General features: G+C 37.5%; 4 protein-coding genes and 1 long non-coding RNA gene across 8 annotated transcripts; 1 reads left to right on the top strand and 4 right to left on the bottom strand.

Moving 5' to 3' along the window:
* Window positions 1-24: 24 nt before the first annotated feature.
* On the top strand, window positions 25-10,918 carry LOC9315361 (phosphatidylinositol 4-kinase alpha 1). 3 transcript variants are annotated; one of them, XM_021029459.1, is made up of 25 exons: window positions 25-1,293; window positions 1,477-1,629; window positions 1,714-1,866; window positions 1,982-2,140; window positions 2,227-2,354; window positions 2,582-2,822; window positions 2,936-3,104; window positions 3,261-3,478; window positions 3,661-3,819; window positions 3,902-4,084; window positions 4,462-4,878; window positions 4,960-5,322; window positions 5,542-5,756; window positions 5,950-6,130; window positions 6,233-6,378; window positions 6,475-6,628; window positions 6,883-7,149; window positions 7,451-7,528; window positions 7,623-7,667; window positions 7,983-8,155; window positions 8,249-8,444; window positions 8,848-8,988; window positions 9,072-9,280; window positions 9,371-9,532; window positions 9,631-10,918. In XM_021029459.1, the coding sequence occupies exons 1-25, from the start codon at window positions 304-306 to the stop codon at window positions 9,887-9,889; spliced, it is 5,559 nt and encodes a 1,852-aa protein (XP_020885118.1). In that variant the 5' UTR covers window positions 25-303; the 3' UTR covers window positions 9,890-10,918. The 3 variants fall into 3 exon arrangements, with proteins under 3 accessions (XP_020885118.1, XP_020885119.1, XP_002881142.1); XM_021029460.1 differs by having other exon boundaries at window positions 4,957-5,322; window positions 6,481-6,628; XM_002881096.2 differs by having other exon boundaries at window positions 4,957-5,322.
* A 1,489-nt stretch (window positions 10,919-12,407) lies between these two features.
* LOC9315359 lies at window positions 12,408-13,391 on the bottom strand. Its single transcript, XR_002332815.1, has 2 exons — window positions 13,029-13,391; window positions 12,408-12,893 (listed from the first exon to the last, which is right to left on the bottom strand). It is a non-coding gene; the product is annotated as an uncharacterized LOC9315359 (long non-coding RNA).
* A 293-nt stretch (window positions 13,392-13,684) lies between these two features.
* Window positions 13,685-15,893, bottom strand: LOC9315358 (yrdC domain-containing protein, mitochondrial). 2 transcript variants are annotated; one of them, XM_021029960.1, is made up of 7 exons: window positions 15,737-15,893; window positions 15,218-15,506; window positions 14,751-14,985; window positions 14,492-14,667; window positions 14,318-14,413; window positions 14,171-14,228; window positions 13,685-14,061 (listed from the first exon to the last, which is right to left on the bottom strand). In XM_021029960.1, exons 2-7 carry the CDS (start codon window positions 15,291-15,293, stop codon window positions 14,001-14,003), a joined length of 702 nt encoding a protein of 233 aa, XP_020885619.1. In that variant the 5' UTR covers window positions 15,294-15,506; window positions 15,737-15,893; the 3' UTR covers window positions 13,685-14,000. The 2 variants fall into 2 exon arrangements, with proteins under 2 accessions (XP_020885619.1, XP_020885620.1); XM_021029961.1 differs by lacking the exons at window positions 13,685-14,061; window positions 14,171-14,228 and having other exon boundaries at window positions 14,324-14,426; window positions 15,737-15,886.
* Window positions 15,894-16,026: 133 nt separating this feature from the next.
* Window positions 16,027-18,967, bottom strand: LOC9317209. The gene is made up of 2 exons (XM_021029054.1): window positions 18,883-18,967; window positions 16,027-17,319 (listed from the first exon to the last, which is right to left on the bottom strand). The coding sequence occupies exons 1-2, from the start codon at window positions 18,965-18,967 to the stop codon at window positions 16,469-16,471; spliced, it is 936 nt and encodes a 311-aa protein (XP_020884713.1). The 3' UTR covers window positions 16,027-16,468.
* Window positions 18,968-21,742: 2,775 nt separating this feature from the next.
* On the bottom strand, window positions 21,743-22,682 carry LOC9317208. The gene is made up of 2 exons (XM_002879243.2): window positions 22,528-22,682; window positions 21,743-21,819 (listed from the first exon to the last, which is right to left on the bottom strand). The coding sequence occupies exons 1-2, from the start codon at window positions 22,610-22,612 to the stop codon at window positions 21,743-21,745; spliced, it is 162 nt and encodes a 53-aa protein (XP_002879289.1). The 5' UTR covers window positions 22,613-22,682.
* Between the last annotated feature and the right edge of the window lie 202 nt (window positions 22,683-22,884).

The following is a 22,884-nucleotide window of genomic DNA, read 5'->3' as shown; positions in this document are numbered from 1 at the left end:
TCACTGATTTTCTTACGATAATCAAATATAATTAAAATAATTTTCTTAAGTTATTATCTTTTTTGGGGTCGGTAAATACACGTTTATTTATTTATTTTAAATTACAAGTTTTCTTCTAATTTATAAGGATTAACAACGTAGTCAGAGTCTAAATTAAAATAGGAAAAGGAAGCGATGATGAGATTACGTATTTATTTAGTTGAAATTCCGTCTCCCTCATAGCTTCTGATTTCCCGCTCCCTTGTATTTGTTTGTTCTGTCTTGTCTTGACTAGAGAGCTTCTGTGTATGTTACTGGTCGGAGATGGAGGGATGGACGGAGCTTTGCGACGTGATAGTAGAGAATCCGAACAAATTATGGGAGAATCTTATTTGGATTTGCCGAGAGTGTCCGCAACCTAAAACGGCGAGAGTTTCTCGGAGTCAACTCAACGCCGTCTTGTCCGTCGCTCGGATTATCTCCAGTAACGTGGACACAGCCGAAAACCATGGAAAATCCGTCGTCCTCGATTTCTTCCAGACTTTAGACAAGTCCTTCCACCGTTCGTTCTGGCCCTACTCGTTCACGCTAAAGTCGATTTCCGCCTTCTATTGCAGTTTCCTAGGTTACGTTTCGTGTCTGTCACGGCAGTTCGGTACCAAAGTTTCAGAGCTTAGATGGGATGAGATCATGAGCTCCGGTGACAGCGACTTGGATCCGGAAATCTGTAGGGCTTTTCTGGTCGCTATTTCTCAGAATTTTCCGTCCATTCAGCCGTCTGACGGTGACAGATTGACGACTGCGATTCTGCTCCATCAATTTACACAGAAAGAAGTGGCTTATTTGGAGCACGACACCATCGAGAGTTTGGAGCAGCAAGAGATTGCTTTCAAACTGATAACTCATATTTTGGGTAAAGTGAATGTCGATTCCAAGTTCCACCTTCACGTCAGATCTATTGCTAAGAAGCACCTCCAGTCCATGCCTGCGTTTCTCAAACAAGAACCAGTTCTGAAAAGTATAGTCAATGCCAAAATGTATGTTTATCAGGCCGCAGCTAAAATGGAAATCGAGAGCCTCTTGTCCCTTGAAACAGATGGAAGGAAAAAAATTGTCTTGGAGGCTCTTACATTGCTATTAGATGCTGCTGATGCCTGTTTGAAATCCGTTTGGCGGAAGATGAAGACATGTGAAGAACTGTTCGGTTCTCTGCTTTCTGGGATTGCCAAGCTTGCAGTGGCAACAGGAGGGCAGCCACTTCGTTTGTTTCTCTTCCGACTTAAACCAATGGTACTGGCTGTCGTCTGTGTACAGGTAATTTTTTGTTTTGCTTTAACTCATACGAAAGCAAGATGCATGTTTTAATCTATTGATGGTTTGCGTCTGGAGCTCTATAGAAGTATAACTGAACACATCATGTCACATATCCTCTGTAGTCCGGATGTATCTTCTTGTACAGTTTAAGTGACTGATTGATGATTCTTTCTTTTGGAACAGTCGGTGAGAAATCAGGGGATTATTTATGAGAGTGTATGTAAATTGAGTTGTGAGATTATTGAATCTGTTTGGGACAAGGATCGAGCTTTACTGGACACCTTCATCCTGGGGTTAGCTTCAATTATTCGTGAAAAGAATGACTACGAAGACCAGGTTACTCTAAAACTTTCCCTCAGCTGACTCATTCATCTTTCTTTTGTTGCATTATATATAGTTCTAATTTTCTTTGGTCTTCAGGTTGGTAGAGAGAAGGAAGTTCCTCCTGTACAGCTGCTTGCTGATATTTGCGTTGCTGTTAAAAAGTCAGAAGTAGCGGACATGATTTTCCCATTTTTAATTGAAAGCCTAGAAGAGGGTGATGCTTCAACTCCCCTCTCTTTGCAACTCCAAGTACGGTTCCATTTTCCAAGTGATAACTTTCTCAAGCTTTGGCAATGGCACAAATTTCCACCGTATATGCCCTTTCCCGTTATTTACTTATCCATCTATTGGCACTTATATGCAGCTTCTTGATGCTGTATCTCGGATAGCAACATTAGGGGTTGAGACGTCCTACCGTCAGACAGTAGCTCTGATGATTAGAGGTTACTATAGCCAAATATCGACAGGGGGATCTGTGGAAAGGAAAACATCAGCACCAAAATCTCGAACTGAGTACGTAGAGGTATACTTTAGTCTGATACATTGTTCATTTTCTGAGTTTTTTTTTCCTATTACACTAATGCTCACATATCCAATTGCCATTGCAAGACTCTTGCTGCAGGCTTTCTTACAATTGCTAGTGGTCTTATGAACACAAAACTGCGTGCAGACTATCTCCATCGTCTGCTTTCCTTATGTTCAGATGTAGGCCTGACTTCTGAGTCCAGGAGTAAAGGGTAATTTTCTTTTTATTTGATCCTAGCTTGTATAAAACTAATTTTCCTATGGATTGATTATTGACGATAATTGTATTATTGACTCAACAGTAATACATTTGAGGGATTGATTATTGACAGTAGTAATTAATTGTATTCTTGGCTCAACAGTAAGATAAATAGAATCGAGGGATTAATTTTTACAACAATTTTATTATATATTAGTGACATGCTTCATTTTCTTGTAGGAACGGTGCAGACCTTTTAGGTCCTCTTCTTCCTGCTGTTGCGGAAATATGTTCGGATGTAGATCCTACTTCAAATGTGGAACCGTCACTTTTGAAACTGTTTCGCAATCTATGGTTCTATATAGCCCTTTTTGGCTTAGCACCTCCTATTCTAAAACCTCGACCTGTAGGAGGGCCTTACATGTGGAACACTCAGTGGTCTCTTGCTGTTCAGAGGATTTCTCAAGGCACTCCTCCCCTTGTAAGTTAGTCTAGCCACAGTATTAATTTACTGACTCCACATAACCATTCTATATACTGAGGTTTACATCTTCCAAGATAAACTTTTTCTGATTGTGTATGTGCTCTTTGTAGGTCGTCAGTTCTGTAAAATGGCTTGAAGACGAACTAGAGCTCAATGCGCTTCATAATTCTGATAGTTCCCGAGGAACTGGCAATAAGATAGTAGCTTCAACCCAAAGAAATGCTCTTTCAATTGCCTTGGGTGGTCAAGTTGACGTTTCAACAATGAACACTATCTCAGGTGAAGCATATGTAATTTGTCTGAATTCGATTTCTAGAAATATGGCAATTTCATTGATGTCCTACGTGGAATTTTGCTAGCTTTAGATATATAGTAACGTTGTTTATATCCAACGTTTTAGTCTAATGACTGAAACATTTCTCTTTCTTCTTTCAGGGGTGAACGCTACCTATCTACTTGCAGTAGCCCTTTTGGAGATCATACGTTTTACTAGCAATGGGGGTATCCTTAATGGAGGCTTAAGTGTGTCTGACTCTCGAAGTGCCTTCAGTTGCGTCTTTGAATACCTCAAACCTCCAAATCTCTCTCCTGCTGTTTCCCAGTGTTTGACAGCAATTGTGCATAGAGCCTTTGAAGCAGCAGTGTCATGGCTGGTATGTACGTAATTTCCTGGTTATATTGATTAGGTGGCAAGTCAAGCCTATATGAGCATTTTTGTCGTTATGTCAATAGTCACCGGTATCAGCTTTTGTTTTCTGTTTCTTTTTCCTCTGCTTCTGTAAGCATTCTAGTCTAGCCGTAGATGAATGTTATGGACGTTTTCATCTGGTTTTAGGAAGATCGGATATCTCTCACTGGGAAAGATGCTAGTATTAAGGAATCGACTATGTACGCACATGCATGCTTCCTCATAAAGAATATGTCACAGAGAGATGAACACATACGACATATCTCAGTGAACCTGTTGATTCAGATCAGGGACAAGTTTCCCCAGGTAGGAACTTTTCCTTTATCAATTGTCCTTTTGGAATTTAATTTATGCAACTTGGACTAGCCTTTAACAATGAGAAATGCAGGTCCTCTGGAGCTCCTCTTGTCTGGATAGTTTGCTATTCTCTGTTCCCCACAATACACCTTCAGTGGCTGCGAACGATCCTGCTTGGACTGCTGCCGTTAGATCTTTATACCAGAAAGTTGTTCGAGAATGGATCATAATATCACTTTCATATGCTCCATGCACTAGTCAGGGTTTGCTTCAGGTTTCCTTCTTTACGCCAGTTGATATAATTACTAACACTTTGATACGAGCGAGAAACATGTTGCAGTGAAATAATTTATGTCTCGAAGTGCATTTATTACTTCCTTGGTCTGTCTCCAAATCTGTTTTTAAAGTTTGGACTCCTCTGTTTTCTTGAAATGCATAAAGATGTGACGTCTCCTTTTACCTGTTTCTCTCTCTAAACCACTAGTGTGATTGTTCAATGTTTCTGAATTCATTCTCTGGTGACTCAAAGATGTTTTTGAATGCTCTTTTTTATTCATGTTTGTACATTGTGCTTAAAATTTTTGATTTATTTTCTTAAATAACCAGAGTGTTTGTTGCTTGCAATTAATGAGTTTCCTTTATGCATCTCAGGATAAACTGTGTAAGGCAAACACACTGCAGCGAACACAGACTACAACTGATGTGGTTTCTCTTCTAACTGAGATAAAGGTTGGAACTGAAATTTGGTCTGGAATAAAAACAGCAAATATTCCAGCTGTGATGGCTGCAGCAGTTTCAGCGTCTGGGGCAAAATTAAAAGCTTCTGAAGCCTTTAACTTGGACATACTTGGTACTAGTGTAGTTAATGCAATGTTAAAGTGCAACCATATCGGACACATTGCTGGCTTGGTAAGATTGGATAACAGTTTTGGCAATGACACGTTGATTTCTAATTCAGTTCGGCGCCTTCAACAATTTGTTAATACTGCTGAGAAAGGAGGAGAGGTGGACAAATTGCAATTTCGAGAAACTTGTTCTCATGCAACTTCATTACTTTTGTCAAATCTGGTAAGCAAAAACACATGTATTTGCCATATCTTCCAGCTAATTAGTATCTTATAACGTTACAATTTTTTTTTGATGCAGCAGGCTGGTGAGCCCAAAACAGATATCAAGGCCGGCTTTTCTCGTTTACTGCGTCTCCTTTGTTGGTGCCCAGCTTATATATTAACTTCAGATGCTATGGAAACTGGAGTATTCATTTGGACCTGGTTGGTTTCCGCAGCTCCACAACTGGGATCTATTGTCCTTTCCGAACTTGTCGATGCATGGACATGGACAATTGACTCAAAACGAGGACTGTTTGCATCTGATGTGCGATACTATGGCCCAGCTGCAAAATTAAGGCCCCAGATTTCCCCTGGAGAACCAGAAGGTCCACCTGATAGTGACCCTGTTGATCAAATAGTCGCTCACAGACTATGGCTTGGATTTTTGATAGATCGCTTTGAGGTTAGCCTTTATTCTATATACAATTATGCATAGCAATTTTGTGTAGGAGGTTAATCTTATTTCGTCTTGGAATAAGATAAAATGAACGAAAGTAGTGTTACGAGTAGCTGAGTTATATATTGTGATCTTAGTTGAACTGATATTATTGTTGTTATTGTAAAGGTATTACAAATTGCCTACTGAGTGATTGTGTTTCTTGTCCCTTCCATGTTTCTTTAGGTTGTTCGACATAATAGCGTGGAGCAACTCTTGCTGTTTGGTCGGTTGTTTCAACGGAGTACAAATCTTGACTGGTGCTTTACCCACCACCCGGCAGCAGCTGGTACTTTTTTTTCCTTGATGCTCCTTGGACTGAAGTTCTGCTCATGCCAAAGAAAAGGCAGTATGCATAAATTTAGACGTGGACTTGAACTGTTGGAAGATCGAATCTACAGGTGACTTTTTGTTATTCAACCTGTTTTTGGTTACATTGTAGATTTGGTTGGCTAAACATAATATTGTACTGTTTGGTAGTCATCTCACAGCACAGGTGGAGTTTAAATTAAGAGTTTCTTAGATCTTTATCATTATCGTTTTATTTAAGTATGCGTGCGTTGATAAGAATTTTGTATTTTCCACTTATTCCAGGACTTCTTTAGGCTGGTTTTCTCGTCAGCCAGAGTGGTACGATGTAGGCATTCCGAATTTTTGTCAGAGTGAGGCTCAATCTGTTTCAATTTTTGCTCAGTTTTTGTTAAACGAGCGATCAGATTTTAGCCAATTTGATTCCAAAGGAAGAGCTCATGAAAACGGGCAATTAACTGAATTGGTATGGTAATTGGCTTCTTTAATTATTTTTCTACTTTCATGCATGCTGGTATACGCAGTATTTGAATGCAAACTACGATATTTATTTGGGATGGATTTGCAGATGGATCATCATCATCATCATCATCCTGTCTGGGGTAAAATGGACAGCTATGCAGTGGGAAAGGAGAAGAGGAAGCAACTGCTTCTGATTCTTTGCCAACATGAATCTGATAGGCTTGATGTTTGGGCACAACCTATTAGTTCAAAGTAACAGATCCTCTTTATGGTGTTTCCATTTAATTAGGTTTTTTCTTTTACCTACACTGTTGATATTCACTCTTCTAACTTGCAATATACGTACAGGAACAGTCCATATTCACGGCTAAAAATAAGCTCTGGGAAATGGACTGAACATGCTAAAACTGCCTTTTCAGTGGATCCAAGGATTGCTCTATCATTAGCTTCAAGATTTCCAGCAAATATTGCTGTGAAATCCCAAGTCACTCAGCTAGTTCAGGTACGGATTTACAGAGGTCATTTCATTCGGTACTTGAACTTTAATTTGTTTGCGGTTAGAGGTGGACATCCACAAAACCAGTAAAGGATGATGTAAACCAAAACCAAATATCTTTTATGCTACTTTTATTTGACTAATTTATCAAAGTTACCTAAAACATTTGTTGACAATTAGATTGGTTTATGAAAATTTTTTTGTATTGTTTGACAGATGTTAGATTCAATTTCTCACCGGCCGGCATTACTTTTTTGTAGGCTCATATAGTAGATCTTCGTACAATTCCTGAGGCGTTGCCATATTTTGTCACACCTAAAAGCGTTGAAGAGAACTCAGTGCTGTTGCGACAGCTGCCTCATTGGGCTGCTTGTTCAATTACACAGGCTCTTGAGTTCCTCACTCCTACTTATAAGGGACATCCTCGTGTCATGGCATATGTCCTGCGAGTTTTAGAGTCCTACCCCCCTGAGCGAGTCACTTTCTTCATGCCACAGTTAGTGCAGTCTCTGCGCTATGATGAAGGGGTAAGTCGGTCGTTAAGTGAAAATCTCCATATCACTCTTTAATTATTATTTCCATATATTTTTCTTATCTGTGTTCGATCTATCAGCCACACCTTTTCCAGAAACCAAGTCTGGTCTTCTTCTTTAGGATATCAATTGTACAATTTTTCTAATTGATTTTTTAAAAGGTGCGAAAATTTTCATATCTCTAGGGGCTTGATGTTTTCATGTTGTGTGATATGGTACTTGACTAGTTCTTTCCTCTCACTGGTTATATGGCTTTGAAAAGGTTGACTCACTTTTATAACGTTTTTGCCAACAGAGGCTGGTTGAAGGGTATCTTCTTAGAGCTACCCAAAGAAGTGACATATTTGCTCATATCCTCACGTGGCATTTGCAGGTGAGTATAATTTCGTGGTGTTTGTAAAGACATCAATTTTCTTGAAACCGTTCAGTTTTTCTTAAATTCCTAAACTCTCTTAATATAATGCCAGGGTGAGTCTGTTCAGGAAACTGTGAAAGATGGTGCTTTCGATAAGGTTTGTCCACTATTACCCCTTCCTACTTATAGCATTGGTGTCAACTGTCAACTTTAGTGTGGAATCTTTACTGTATTACTGATTGTTTGCCTAAAATAGTAAATATATGTAATTGTTGAGATTTGAATCGTTCAGAACATGCAAAGTATCCCAATATATTCAAATTGGTTTCATGATGGTCTATAGTTCTGCTTTTGCATGGGCTTGTTCTTTAAAAAAACATTTTGGGGATAGCAGTGATAAGACAAAATATCTGCAGCTTTGTGTTGTTGGTTGTAACACTTTGTGCTCATCGGGTTGTCTATTATATTATAGAATACATCATTCCAAGCAATCTTGTCAGAGGTTCGACAGCATATCATTGATGGTTTTAGTCCAAAGGCCTTGGACATGTTCAAAAGAGAGTTTGACTTCTTTGAAAAGGTTACATCTATTTCTGGGGCATTGTTTCCTCTTCCAAAGGAAGAACGAAGAGCTGGTATCAGGAGGTAGTATTCTAGTATATAAATTTAACTTGGAGATTACGGTATCGGCGTGTTGACATGCAAGATAAGCTATAATATATATATATTATGTGGCAGGGAGTTGGAGAAAATCAAAATGCAAGGAGAAGACCTTTATTTGCCTACGGCTCCTAACAAGCTTGTTAAGGGTATCCAGATAGACAGTGGCATAACCCTTCAATCAGCTGCCAAAGTCCCTATCATGATAACCTTTAACGTTGTTGATCGTGATGGTAACCAGAATGATGCGAAACCACAGGCTTGTATTTTCAAGGTTAGCTTATGCATATATATATATACATTTTCTAAGTTTTTGGGCCGATCTGAAAGCTGCTAGCCTGTGATGTTTACATGTTGGTTACCAATACAAGAAAAGAAATCAATACATATATATATTTTGCTTCCTTTTCTGTAAGTAGATATAGACAAACATAAGTGAGCAAAGGTAGCCAGTGCTTTGCAGGCACTTACCTTATACATGTCCCAATCTTATATTGTCTTGTTACCTCTCCCATTTATTCTATCTTTTCTTCTGGACTTATTTTCTATGCCAGTGTTAGCTGAAGAATCATGTGTTCATGGTGAATACTTATCGCACTCACCTTCACAATGTTAGCTGAAGATTCTATGCTGCACCGTTTGGTGTTTAATGTGATCCAATTCTCTCTTGTATTCAGGTTGGAGATGATTGCCGTCAAGATGTTCTTGCCCTTCAAGTGATATCTCTTCTTAGAGACATATTTCAAGCGGTTGGTCTTAATCTTTATCTTTTTCCTTATGGAGTACTTCCAACTGGGGCAGGGAGGGGGATAATCGAGGTATGTTCTTAACTCATTCGCATTTCTCAATCCAAATGTGAGTTGTGAGTTTTATTATTTGTCTTTTCTCCTTTTTACAACAGGTAGTGCCAAATACACGAAGCAGAAGTCAAATGGGTGAATCAACCGATGGTGGCTTGTATGAGATCTTTCAAGAGGAGTTTGGACCCGTTGGCTCACCCTCCTTTGAAACGGCAAGGGGTAACTTCCTCACCAGCAGTGCTGGTTACGCGGTGGCGAGTCTTTTACTCCAGTCCAAAGACAGACACAACGGCAATCTCCTCTACGACAAGTATGATAACCTCCACGCTTGAAACACCCTCTCTTCTGAATCTATGTGGGAAAATTCATTAAACAACAATTACATATTTTGCGAATGCAGCATGGGAAGGCTTGTTCACATTGATTTTGGTTTCATTTTTGAAACCTCCCCTGGTGGAAACATGCGTTTTGAGAGCGCACATTTCAAACTGAGCCACGAAATGACACAGTTGCTTGATCCATCAGGGAATATGAAGAGCGAATCTTGGCATCAGTTTGTGAGGTAAACTTTCTCAACACTTTATTTACTTTTGACCTTTTAAGTGAAACCATCTGGGATTCTTAAGACTGTTCTATGCTCTCTTTCTCTCTCTCGTAAAGCTTGTGCGTGAAGGGTTACTTGGCTGCTCGCCGGTACATGGAGGGGATCATCAGTACAGTGGAAATGATGGTGGAAAGTGGATTGCCTTGCTTCAGCAGAGGAGATCCAATTGAGAAACTTCGCAAGAGATTTCATCCCGAGATGAGTGAGCGTGAAGCCGCACACTTCATGATCCATGTCTGTACCGATGCCTACAACAAATGGACCACGTATGGGTACGACTTGATACAGTATCTGCAACAAGGCATCGAGAAATAAACGCGAGAGATGTTACATATAATGTTGTTGCTACTTGATCAAAAAAAGTGTATATCGTTGATCATTTTCCATGTCATATCTAATTTGTTTTTTTTTTTTTTTTTTTTTTAAGGGTATGCAATTTTATAAATTTAGGCCCAAGAGGGCTATTTCCGGATTTAGGCCCATTCTAAATCCCTAAGGCCCAACCCATTTACATCAAAACCAACTCAACCATTTGGAAAACAAAACCGGCCGGGTTCACAAACCGAACTAAACCGGCCAGTGAAACCCTAATCTACAAACTTAAAACAAGTTGTAGCCGTCGCCCACAGACTGCAGATTCTCGCCGGAACAGGACCTCCGGTGAGCCAGGGCGACGCTAGCCGAACGGAGATGGTGATCCAAGATCCGTTGCCAACCCGCCACCGTAGAACTGTTTTGAGAAGGAGGAAGAGAACCGAGTTTTTCTATATCGAAGAGATTTCTTGGTCAGTCATGAGTAAGAAAAGCAGTAGGGAGTAGACAAGGAGACCTTCGACGGTGGTTTGGCTCCGCCGGATCGGAGACTACCTCCCCCATCGAAACCGATCCCGAGAAACTTCCAGAATCTCCAGTCTCCAGATCTAACCACTTTCCTCTCTCGCTCCTCACCGTGAAATCTCCCTCTTCCACTCTACATCGCTACACCGCCGGTAGAGCTCATACCATTGATGTCGTGCAGATTCTTCTCCCCTCCACTGCCCCCTTGATTTTGATCTGATGGCTTTGCTGAGAAGATGTAATAGGTCACGGATGAAGAACCATGAGCCGAAGGGTCCTCATCGTCACCGGAATTGACGGAGAACCCGCCGTCGGTGCACGAGGTTGTGATCAGAAGAAGAAGATGAGCTTGAGAGAGAAATCGCCGCGAGTAAGATCCACGCGCGATACTCTCTCTATGGTTATTAATTTGTCTATTTTTTATCTAATATTATTGAGAAATATGAAATAAATATTTAATCTAACTTAATTGGAAAATGAACTAATAAAATCTGGTTGTCGGTTAAATATCTAAAAAAGTCCAAAACAATTTTGCCATTTTCAAATAATTTCCTTAATTTTATTGGAAAATAAACAAAAATCTCTATACTATTAAAAGAGAAGTACAAATGAAAATGGGTCGGGTTAGAATCAGAAAATTGACCCGAAATTCTGAAATCGGATCTTTGAAATTTTTTTGTAATATAAATTCGAATTAAAAATGAAAAATCGAAATAAAATCAAATATTTATGGAAATCAAATAAAATCTTATTGTACTTATGGTAACTAATAATAAAAGCATATTCCGAACAATATTATACATTAATTACGAATAATAAATTTGTTCATATATTTTTGGGACTAATTTCATAACAATCAACGTTTTTGTCATTAATTTCGTTCATTTTAGCCAATTATCATTAATTGAAAGATATTTTATTTGCTTCTACAGATTTCTAGAAAATTTATCACAAATAACCCATCTCTTTTATAAATTAAATTGATATTTTTATTTTGGTCGTATAAATTAAATATATATTTTTATTTTGGTCGTGTAAATTAAATATATATGAAATCCATGTAACTAATTTTAATTTAATTAGATTAAATCGAAATTATGATATTTTCATACCTATAGCTTACCAAAGAAGTTTAATTTTCAATTTATAAAGATTTTTTGAATATGATTTTATAATTATGCAACAAGATGATAAGTATTTATTAAATTTTGTGAATCATGAAAAATAATAATTAATTTTTAATCATTATACTTCATCTTTCAATCTCTCATCTAACAAATAAGTTACATATTCTATTATTACTACGTCCAAACTTCATTTTGTTGTATGACTAAATAATATTCCCATTAGAACTGTCAAAGCGAGTTGATTCGTCCCGTTAAGTCCGTTTTACGATAGACAAAAAATATTTTGACTTGTGTTAGTCGGTCCGCACGACCCGCGGGTAGCATATATGAAATACAAACCCGTCCCGCGAATGTATACGGATTTGCGGGATTGTCCATGGATTTTGTTTAAATAATTTTAAAGTAACCAAAATTTAAAATACTACTAAAATAAAAATAAATAAAAATACTATTAAAAGTTTGTTTAAATTACCATATGTTGAATAAATTATAATTTTATCGATAAATACAAATATGCGGGCTGATCCGCCAACCCGCAGATGAAAACCGATTAAACCTATGACCCACTGCGAATTAATCCATGTGGCCCGCTTATTTGCGGGTTTAATATATTTTCCCAAATCTGCCCCATAGTGAGATGATGTAGGCTCGACCAGCGGTTTTTGACCTATTTTGACTGCTCTAATTCCCATGAATCGTCTAATTTTAGAATTTTAAAACACAAAATTCTATTTTGTAAATCATAATTAATACGATGGGTATATTTATAAACAATTTTACATTTTTTCTACAATTCGTTATTATGAATACTTATAAGTATACTACACGATTCGTTCTACTAAAAAACACACACAATATTAAACGCAACGTATGTAAACCAATATTCTCCCGCGGTGGACCGCGGGTCCGATCCTAGTATTATTACATTTACTTTCTTCTAAACTTTTACATTTTTATTGGAATATCATTTTTTAGGCTTAAGCTATTTTTTATGTTAAGAATTTATAAAAATTTCTTACATTTCTATATTACTAGATTTGATGCATCCGCGGATCCACCTTTACATTATTAAAACTTTATATGATGATACTCGAGAAAAACTCTTAAAAGATGAATTTTTTGAATGAATCTCTTATGCATAAGAGAGGGCTTCCTTCTGATGCAGGTTGAAGCTCGGCTAAATCGGAGCCTTGGTTTGAATTCCGGATAACGGAAACTCTTCTTCTAGCAGATCTTAGACTCGTCAAATCACAAATTCTCACAAGATTCATACTTTTACCGAACCCGAGTTTCGAACCCCGGAAACAGGAGCTGGCAATACTCCAGTCGCCATTTTTCTCAGTGAAACAAAGTAACTGCATAGTCAAAACAAAATTAGCTGAGTATTGGTTACTAAAGAAGATCATGGATACTAACAAATAAAGCAGAGCTCTTTTAAGCTAAATTATGATTCTGAACCAAAATCAACAAAAGGACAACAAGAATCTTACCCAAAACCGAGAATTGCCCAACTAAATTATCTTCGTTCCCGATGAAACTAATAGCAGAAAAGGGATAATCTTTGTTTGTTTTATTAAACCTGATCCAAGAACTAAATCTAGAAATTTGAGAGAACCCCTTAGAGATTTCTTAAAGGCATGAAAGCAGTACCTGAAGGCGAGCCAAGATCAAGCAATTGAGAAACCACAGTTGAAGCCAAGGAATAAAAAAGAATAGACAAGAGAATGTTCGAGAGGAAGAGTTTGAGAGGGATTGATGTTTTTCACATATAAGGCAAACGAAGCTGGTTGGTTTAAGAAACTCTGGATAAAACGTTTTTAGTGTTACAAACAGACAAAGACCAAGTCTGAATTGACATTTTACACACCATTAATTTTCAGCACAAGAGGAAATAAAGTAGAGCACCATTGGACACGTCAAATTTGAATAACTGAGATCCTCTATTTATCTTCTCTTTACACTTTCACCCTGTAACTTTAAACATTGACCAAAACTTCCTCTGTTAATTCTTTTTTTTTTTAAACCCCGAATTAACTCTTTTTTAAAAACAATTGCACGTTCTCTGATAATGACATGTTTTTACAAAACGATATGGAGAAAATAAATATATTTCATTCTTTTTCCAATAAGTAATAGAGAAAAGAGATCCATAAATAGTTCTTAATCTTTAGTAAAATCTTCAAAATAACTTGTTTCTTCTAGATAGAAGAAGCTCATACTGAAATTGAAAAGTCGAATTAGAGAAAGAATGAAGAGGATAAAGATAAAAGAACAACAAGACTGACTACTAGATTTTCCACAATTTCATTTTCCAAATGGACCAATAATAAGAACCTTCAAGTAAATTATTATGAAACGGTCCCCCAAGTCCCTCTATATTACACAAGCGTACCACCAAAAATTGGAGTTAGCATGCGCTCAAACACAACAGTCTTCTCGTATTACACTACACATATCTTCTCTTAAGAGTCTTCTTCTTCCAGCAGATACTTCTCAAGGATTGCCACTGTTGCTTGCTTAGCACTGAATTAACAACAAAAACAACATCTTATTAAGTAATTAGCTCAAGAACCCCACAAAGATTCAAACTTTAAATCCATTAATCTGCATTAATGATCAACACTTTGTATACCTTCCGGGTCTAATTATCTTATACTTTCCGACTTTAGTCAGATCGACAATTGTAGATCCTGCCAAAGTTTCTCAAAATCATTAACACAAACGCTGCTTCTGTCCCCACTTAGATTAGCACTTGTAAGAGCTAACACACTGCCCGAACCTCTCAATACTTCTCTAATGAATTCACAATCAGGAACCCGTATTCCAATAGTACCAATCCCCGGGTTCAAGGACTTTTCAAGAATGCTTGATTCACCTGTATAAAACCACTACAAGAACACTCTCACATAAAGAGATCATATCAATGCAACCAAATTAAGAAGATGATACAAACCTCGATGAAGTACGAGAGTGACTGGACCGGGCAAGAGAGAATCAAGTAAACCGTGAGGTAAGTGATTCGTAGTAGCAACTCTCTTGATATCGAATACATCACCAACGCATATGGCTAAAGGGCTTGTAAGTTTACGCCCTTTGATCTCATATATTCGGTTAACCGCTTCTAAAGAACTGTCACATTACATAATCACAACTTAGTCCAGGCAATGTAAAAGCTAATCTCAGCTAATAAAGTGAAGACTTTTCAAAATTACCAAGCATCACAAGCGAAGCCATAAAGAGTATCGGTTGGGACAGCGATAACTTTATCGGATTTAATTGCTTCAATAGCTTCTTGTGCATAGGCTTCAGTTGCAGGATGAACTAAACATGAATTGCTAACTACACAGGTTTCAGCTCTCTCCAAACTCCATACCATCTTCTTCTGTAGTCCCCATCTCAATCTTCTACTATGGTTAGCAATTGAAAAGAATCTTAACTCGGAGACTCCTAATACACACATGAGAAGAAAGAATTGATAAATTCGATATTGAACCTTATGACCTAATTAGGGTAGATAATAACAGATAAGAGGTAGATAGACACTGAACACGGAAGTTTCCTTCAAATCAAAGAGACTAAGAGAACCCCAGAAAGATTGTTCCTTTGAATTAAATCCAAACCAAACAAGCAATTTCCAAAAAGTCGTGAACCAAACGTAGAACAGATTGAAAGAACCAACCTTTACGCAGGATAGGAGACGACGGCGCCGGTAAGATTCCAGGAAGTTTCTCAGCGAGCCTCGTGGAAAGATTCATCGCTTTATAATCTCCACACCGTCGTCGGGAAGAAGAACAACCCAAAGACTTAAACCCAAGTCAGGAACAGAGAAGAATAGTTTCAAGCTGAGAGCTTTGAAAATTCACAGCCTTCTCTCTCTACCGTGTCCACTCGGTGTTCCCAATCTTCAATTCTCAAGATTCGGATAGTGTTTAGAAAAAAACGGCGATTGGTCTCTCCCTCCTGCGTCTCTGGCCAGTCATCAATAACCAAAACAAATTTAACTGAATTAATGGGAGTTGTGAACAACAAAGAAAACGAATTATCTCAATCCAACCCTAAATCAAACCATAAGTTCGTTCGATTCTACAAACACCATCAATCTCAACCCTAAATTCAAAACTCAAATTCTTAAAATCGGACAAAACCCTAAAATATATAAATCCATAAAAATGAGAAGAAATACAGATAAATTTCATACTTTTCGGTTAGGATTGATAGAAGCTTCGGATGGAGAAGAAGAAGAAGAAGAAGAAGAAGAAGAAACAGGAGTTATCGCGATGAAGAAGAAGGCAAGTTACACAGCGAAGAAGAGCAAAGGATTCAAGAGCTTTTGATTTTTCTCGTTTTTATAGAAACGCTGCGTTTTCATCTTTAATCAACTAACGGAGGGGCTTTTTAGCAAATTACATAGGTGATGATTTTCTTTTTTTTTTTGGACAAACTTAGAATATCAATTTTTTTTTTTTTTGACCGCACTTAGAATATCAATTAAAGAAATAGTTTAACCTCCATTAAGAGAGGATACAACATGACTACAAAGAGTCGAAAAAGCCAAAACATCGACCAACATAGTGATCGAGTAAAAGCGGAAACTAAGAACAAGAACAAAGCTCAAATTGAGACTTAAGGATAAGGGTGAACTAACAAGTTCTACCAAGATATCATCTAAACAAGAGCATCCGAACGCTTGAAATTCCTTGTCGAAACCCCAAGGAGGAGGAACCAAAGCCTCCAAAGTCGTTAACGCCAAACAGTCAGCAAATGCTGAACGAAAACAGTCTTTTTCAACAATCTTCGCTTCTACTTCAAGTAGAACAGTCTTGAGAACATTGCTCCCTGTAACACTATCACTAAACACAAGTGAAGCATATGGGAGGATAAAAAGCTCCATGAAGGAGAGATGAGGGCAGTAAAATCCCAATGAGCCAGATTAACTAGCCAGTTGTACTGAAACAGGGATCCCTGTCCAAGCTGCCAAAAGACAACTTTCTAACAGAACCACATTGAGACAGAATCTGCATACTGCAGTAATTGATCGCACCAAGGCGATATGGGTGCTACAAAAGAACACAAAGGTATACACAAGAGTATCCAAGCTCATTGAAACCCGATGAACTAGATCCGAAAGCCACCAGACCAGAGCTACAAACTCAATCAACATCCAATATATTCCCATCTCAGAGGGATTAGAGGGCGAAGAGTAAGAGCATACCTGGGGAAGCGTTTGAGGAGGGAAGGTGGGGGCGTCAGCGACATAGCCCACCTGTCTGAAAAGGGTTGTGGCCGGACAGAGACGAGCACCAAGCTTTCCAAACCATATTGCAAAGGGAGACTCGACGGGAAGTAACAGTCCCATGAAAACGAGTGCCTTTGTAGGGAGGATAGGGAGACTCGCCGGCGAAGTAAAGCCAGATCTGGCAGAGGAGGGTGGGAGGAGCGAGTCAAACGCCCTAAAGAAAGTGGAAAATGGCAGCTGAGGAAGAGATTCACCAAAACAGAAGCAGATCTGAGGGTCTGGTGGGTCCGGTGGTTTTGGTGGAGCCGGCGGAGACGGTGGCTCAGGTGTTGGTGCAGGAGGAGGCCTCAGATCGAGGAAGGCGACCGAAGACAAAGGAAAGCGACGAGAGTGGCTCGAAACCGATAGAGGGAAGGGAATTATCTCAGGAGAAACTCGCCGGAAAAACAGCCACGTCACCGGAGGTTCGCCTGAGAGATCACACCTTAGTACCAAACACCAATCAGAAGAGGAGGTGACCGGAGGAGCGAAGTCGGAAGGAGAAGCTCATTTTGTTGTTGAAGCGGCGCCTTGGGTTCCGTGCCTGGGAGAGTTTCTTAGTATAGGTGATGATTTTATTTTGGTAGTTTTTTTTTTTTTTTTGTCGTCTAGATTTATTATTAATTGCAAATTATGAGAACTGTTACATAGACGATTCTACAACTGACAATTCCTTCCGACCCTAACTAGATTCACGACAGACTACACTTCCTTCTTCGTAATCTTGATGAATACCTTCAATTGATTATTTTGGTAGTTTTGAACGAACAAAAATGAGGGATCTTTTATGATATTTACAAAAATAATTCCAAAACACTTTTTTTGAATTTCCTATTTCAATCAATAGAAATGCATTAAATAGATGGAGATTTTTTTACAAAAATATTCTTACATTTTGGTTTACTGAGGAAACTATAATGCTTGATGAAGGAATGGAGGAAATAAATCATGGGCTAGTTAAAATTTGTGTTAGAAGAGAATGGGTGAACGACTTGTGTCCCCCCCACGAAGTTTCATATAGTACCATAACAACACAGATTTCGGGTCTCGTCTCCAGTCCACACAAAACGAAAGTTAAACTTCAGTTTCCCCCTAAATTGAAAGTTCGAGACCTCAGTCTCCATATATTCAAATTTCATGGTTTATCACTGGTTTACTGTGCCGAACCCGATGTCAAACCAAACCCAGAATAATAAACCGATTTGAAACTCAATTCGAGTTATCCCAACCCAAAATAAATACCGTTTGCAAGAATCCCCAAATTGAGAAATCTTAGAACCCTAATTTCGATTTTTCTCTTCTTCCTCTTCGATAAATACCGTTTACAAATACGAGCCTTTTATCTCTGATTTTGATGTACTTCACAGAAAAAAAATTAAAAAATAAATATTCACACAATTATTTCTTCCTCTTCCATTTAACTGAGAATCCAAAGCACTAAGTAAGTGAGAGATGTGGTTTTGGCTGGGAAGGAGGAAGAAGAAGAACATGGTTCCTAACTTCAAAAACAGAAAATCAGATCTGAGGAAGATGAAATTCTATTCCGTCGAAATCATGTCCTCTAAACACTAGAACTTCCTTAATTATGTTGCTATTTCGATCCTTGTCCACAATGAACCGTTGTTGCCGTCATCTTGAACAAGCATGAACCATATCTGATTCCTTATGTTACAGAGCAGTTATTATTCTTCTTCTTTTTTATTATATTGATGCAAAGATGATGATTATAGTCAAAAGAGAACTGGGCAAAATCCATACCAATTAATCTAAACACATTACATAAAAGTACATCAAAATCCATCGTGTATTGCAATGAATTCGTCAAAATTCATTAAAGTACTTTCAAATTCAGTTACTTTAAAATACACTGAAATCATCAATTCAATAACACCCCCTAAGTAATAATTATTGAAGAGTTTCTTGATATCTGAGAGGAGAGAATTCTGGTCACGAGCAAGAAGAGAATCACGGTTCCCCCATGTAAACCAATTAAAAGGATGGGTTCTTGAAGTGGTATGGCAAAGAAGATGCTCATAGCTCTCCTTCTCTGTCCACTCGTAGACACCAACACATCTTCGGCACACCCACAACTCTCCTTCTCTGTCCACTCGTAGCTCTAGATGCTCCACTCGTAGCTCTAGATGAATTGCTCATATTCGAGCATAGATTTGTGACCAAAATTGAAATCGAAGAGGAAGAAGAAAAAAATCGAAATTAGGGTTCTAAGATTTCTCAATTTGGGGATTCTTGCAAACGGTATTTATTTCGGGTTGGGATAACTCGAATTGGGTTTTAAATCGGTTTATTATTCTGGGTTTTGGTTTGGCATCGGGTTCGGCACAGTAAACCAATGATAAACCACGAAATTTGAATATATGGAGACTGAGGTCTCGAACTTTCAATTTAGGGAGAAACTGAAGTTTAACTTTCGTTTTGTGTGGACTGGAGATGAGACCCGAAATCTATGTTGTTATGGTACTATATGAAACTTCGTGGGGGGACACATGTCGTTCACCCGAAGAGAATTGATATAAAGGATTCAGTTCCCTATATTGGATCCTATCCTTAACAACGGAAATTGAGTTTCTCAACCCATAAGTTCCCTATATTTTAAATTATATTATATAATTTGTCTTCCTAATTTAATTGTGACATTTAGTCAGATTTTTTTACAATATTAGAATTTAGTTATAATAGTTCATTATTTTCTTCTCCACTCATAAAAACAGGAAGATTAACATACCGATTGGGATAAATTAAGTAAAAATAGCAATAATCGAATCAAGTAACAGATAAACACAATTCATAAACATTTCACGATTATCGGAATTGCCTCGACGAAACCCTAATTCGGGAAGTTTGATCTCACGTGTAACAATAATCGAGTCAAGGAATAGAGAAACACAATTCATAAACAGACCAATCTTTAGAATCAGAATTATCGGAACCCAAAATCCGGGAGTTTGATTTCTCGTGCAACTAACCTTAGAATTGATAACCATAGCCGAATTGAGAGAACACGCCCTTTCTAGTTTTTGATCGCCAGAGAAAAAAAAAGTACCGGTACTCAACTTCTTTAGACATTTTGCAAAAACAGAAAATTTAGGGTTTCACAAAAATGAGAGAGAGAGAGATTTGTTTACGATCTTCTTCTTCTAACGACCACTTGCTTCCGTTAAATAGAGAATTCAAAATTTGAAAAAGAAGATCCGTTTCAGAAAATAAAAATTCAAATGCCCAGTTTTGTACAGTTGTACACACATGGCATAGTTCTAGATTGTGAAGCTGGGACACCGGTTTAAGGTGGTTCGTCCGGTTTTTATTTTGAATTTCGTTTCCTTAAAGAACATTTATTTTCTATGACTCGAGCAACACCGGTTAAAGGTTATTCTTCCGGTTTAACTCGAGCAACTGCGGTTTAAGGTAATTTTCATTTCGTTATATCCCAAACGAAGGTAAGCTTTCTTAATTCACCTCTCTCTCTCTCTCTCTATATATATATATATATATATATAATATATGATTTATCTTGGTTAAAATGTAATGGACTCCTAATCGAAGAAAATCAAATATTTACAATACCGAACGACAAAATCGGCTATTGCCATAAGCAATGCCACAATTATAAAGGTTTGGTGAAAAGACAAGACACAGTAACTTGCTCGATACGTTGCTAGTTGCTACATATTTGCAAAAAATTCTATAGCTTTTTGCTTCTTTCTTGTGGTTTGCATATAAGTATAGTTTTGAAACATTTTGGGATGATTTGCATTTGTTTTTGTTTGTACCCTGGGACAATTATGGACTAGAATGAAAAATCTTGGACTCTCCTTCGCACATAGACATGTATCCTTTCTTAGAAACCCGTCACTACAGAGGACACAAAATCTTTCGAATCCAGAATTCGGAACTTGAACTACTACAACATCAGGAGATCAATGAAAACAAAATGGAGATTATATCATATTCGTTAAGCTTTAAGTGCCCACAAAACACCTAAAATTTTTGAGTTCATGGACTCTAAACATCAAAAGATGCAAGTAGTTGATTTGGCCCTGTCTCAAAATTTGAAGTAGAAGCAAGTAGAATCGAACAAAGGAAGTTCATTCCAAAAAATACATGGGAATAAATGATATATGAACAGTTACATGATCAGAAATTATGCCAAAGAAGGAGGTGCAAAGCAGAACAAAGGAGTTTGTTGGCATACGTCTCAGATAACCATGTCGGTTTCATGCTTCCATGGCGTGATGACTATGACCTGGTTTCATGAAAGATGCTTGTGGAATATGGAAGGATTTAACATAATTAAGCAGTGAATAACAACGCAAGAGGGTTATCAAGAAAGTGATTTCAGATGCTTCTTCTGAGCATACTTGACACAACCTAAGATCAAAATCCCAAAGAATCATCTTCTTGTAACTCGGTCATGGTCATAGACGCACTTTATGTTAATTTGGCAATTCGAACTAGAAAACTCAATTGACCTTCAATAACAATAGCCATATACATTTATTGAAGCCTAATGAGGAATTAAGCAGATGGATTGAAATCGCTCTGCCTTAGACATTCGAATACGTAAGCAAACTCTCGCAACCCTCTAAATCCGTTTTAAGCACAAAGATCAAAGGAACATCACAATATCTTTTTATAAGGATTTAACTTAGCAAAGAGATAGCATAGAGTGCATCATATATCATATATATTCAATGTAGTTCCCAACAATCGGATGATATATAATATCAAATGTGATGTAAAATCCACAAACAAATAAAACCCTATAGATATCTAAATCAATAGAACATAGATACATATACACACCTAACTAGAGATAGAAACTAGTATAACATATAAGTATATCTAGGAATTGAGATGGTGACAAATCCCAAGCCTAAATCAAAATAAAGCTACACATAAATATCATTAAACTTACCTCTTGCAGAGCTCTGAAAAATAGCGAGATCCATTGTACAGAATAAACCACATCAAGATTATCACCAAAGAATCTGGGAAAAAAAATAGAGTTAAGGAAAATGGCAAGAGTTCTGGTTTTTGTTTTTGCTGGACAAAACTTCTAAATTTTGAAACTTCATTAACATTATCAAATCCAGAATAGCTCAATTCTATCTCAAAATGAAAATTTTCTAACAAAAGATAACGTAGCTAAAGAAGCTGAACAAATAAAGGGCCTGATTGGTTACGGCTGTAGCTCTAGATTTTTTGCTGTAGATTTTAGACTGTGGATTTTCTTGCTGTAGCTGTAGAATTGTAGCTGTGAGTTTTAAAATAAAAGTATGATTGGTAAATTTTAGTTGTATGTTGTAGCTTTATGTATTTATTATGTAAACTTAAATTTTTGGAAATAAATAAATATTAGAAATATATTATAACCAAAAAAAAAGCGAGAAAGCAGAAGAAGGAAAGAACCGTAGAGAGAAGAACGAGAAAATATCCCAAAGCTCATTTTTGTGTGCTGTAGAAAATTTGATTTACAAAGCCCATATATTTCCTTTTTTTTATTTTGTGTGCTGTAGCTTTTTTTTTGAAGTAAAAGAATGATTGGTTTGCTATTTGGCTTTAGAAAGAAAAGTTGGCTTTCTACAGCATCTAAAGCTCCTTCCAATCAGGCCCAAAAATTCAAACTTTTAACCGAATAAGATAAGATTCGCAACAAGAGTTCAAATAGATCAGATAGATCATAGAGAAAAGGATACTGAATAGGTATCGTTCCCACCAATCAAGCATGTAAAGCCCGAAGGTGACGTTGTAAAGATAGATTTTTCGTTGAACCCAGTTCATCGAATCCGATTCGACGGTCGGAAACACTCAATTTTCAAGTTTTTGAAAATTACCCAGTTAGAATCAGTTGGAGATCATAACTAATAGAGAGATTCGACGATTCAAAGTCCTTGAAGCTGAAGATCTTCGTGAGGAGAGGTGTTTGGTGATTGGTGTAGAAGCTTCAGAACACTTATAATCCCGGTTTACTCGTATACCGGTTGTTGGAACTGACCGATTTTATAAATCTAATAATTGGTCATAAAAAAAAAAACAGTATCTACATACACATT

Source organism: Arabidopsis lyrata, assembly GCF_000004255.2.
Source record: "Arabidopsis lyrata subsp. lyrata unplaced genomic scaffold ARALYscaffold_4, whole genome shotgun sequence".
In the NCBI taxonomy this organism is placed as follows: Eukaryota; Viridiplantae; Streptophyta; class Magnoliopsida; order Brassicales; family Brassicaceae; genus Arabidopsis; species Arabidopsis lyrata.
This window is presented reverse-complemented; position numbering and strand designations above follow the sequence as displayed.

Coding starts and splice junctions, on each gene's coding strand:
- LOC9315358 (XM_021029960.1), bottom strand. CDS start 15,293: ATGAATCTTTCCACGAGGCTCGCTGAGAAACTTCCTGGAATCTTACCG. Junction 14,986..15,217: donor GTCTCCTATCCTGCGTAAAG/GTTGGTTCTTTC, acceptor TGTGTGTATTAG/GAGTCTCCGAGTTAAGATTC. Junction 14,668..14,750: donor GGCTTCGCTTGTGATGCTTG/GTAATTTTGAAA, acceptor GTAATGTGACAG/TTCTTTAGAAGCGGTTAACC.
- LOC9317208 (XM_002879243.2), bottom strand. CDS start 22,612: ATGAACTGGGTTCAACGAAAAATCTATCTTTACAACGTCACCTTCGGG. Junction 21,820..22,527: donor GTGGGAACGATACCTATTCA/GTATCCTTTTCT, acceptor TTTTTTTCCCAG/ATTCTTTGGTGATAATCTTG.
- LOC9317209 (XM_021029054.1), bottom strand. CDS start 18,967: ATGAGCAATTCATCTAGAGCTACGAGTGGAGCATCTAGAGCTACGAGT. Junction 17,320..18,882: donor TGTGGGTGTGCCGAAGATGT/GTTGGTGTCTAC, acceptor CAACAAAATGAG/CTTCTCCTTCCGACTTCGCT.
- LOC9315361 (XM_002881096.2), top strand. CDS start 304: ATGGAGGGATGGACGGAGCTTTGCGACGTGATAGTAGAGAATCCGAAC. Junction 1,867..1,981: donor CCCTCTCTTTGCAACTCCAA/GTACGGTTCCAT, acceptor ACTTATATGCAG/CTTCTTGATGCTGTATCTCG. Junction 9,533..9,630: donor TCTTGGCATCAGTTTGTGAG/GTAAACTTTCTC, acceptor TCTCTCGTAAAG/CTTGTGCGTGAAGGGTTACT.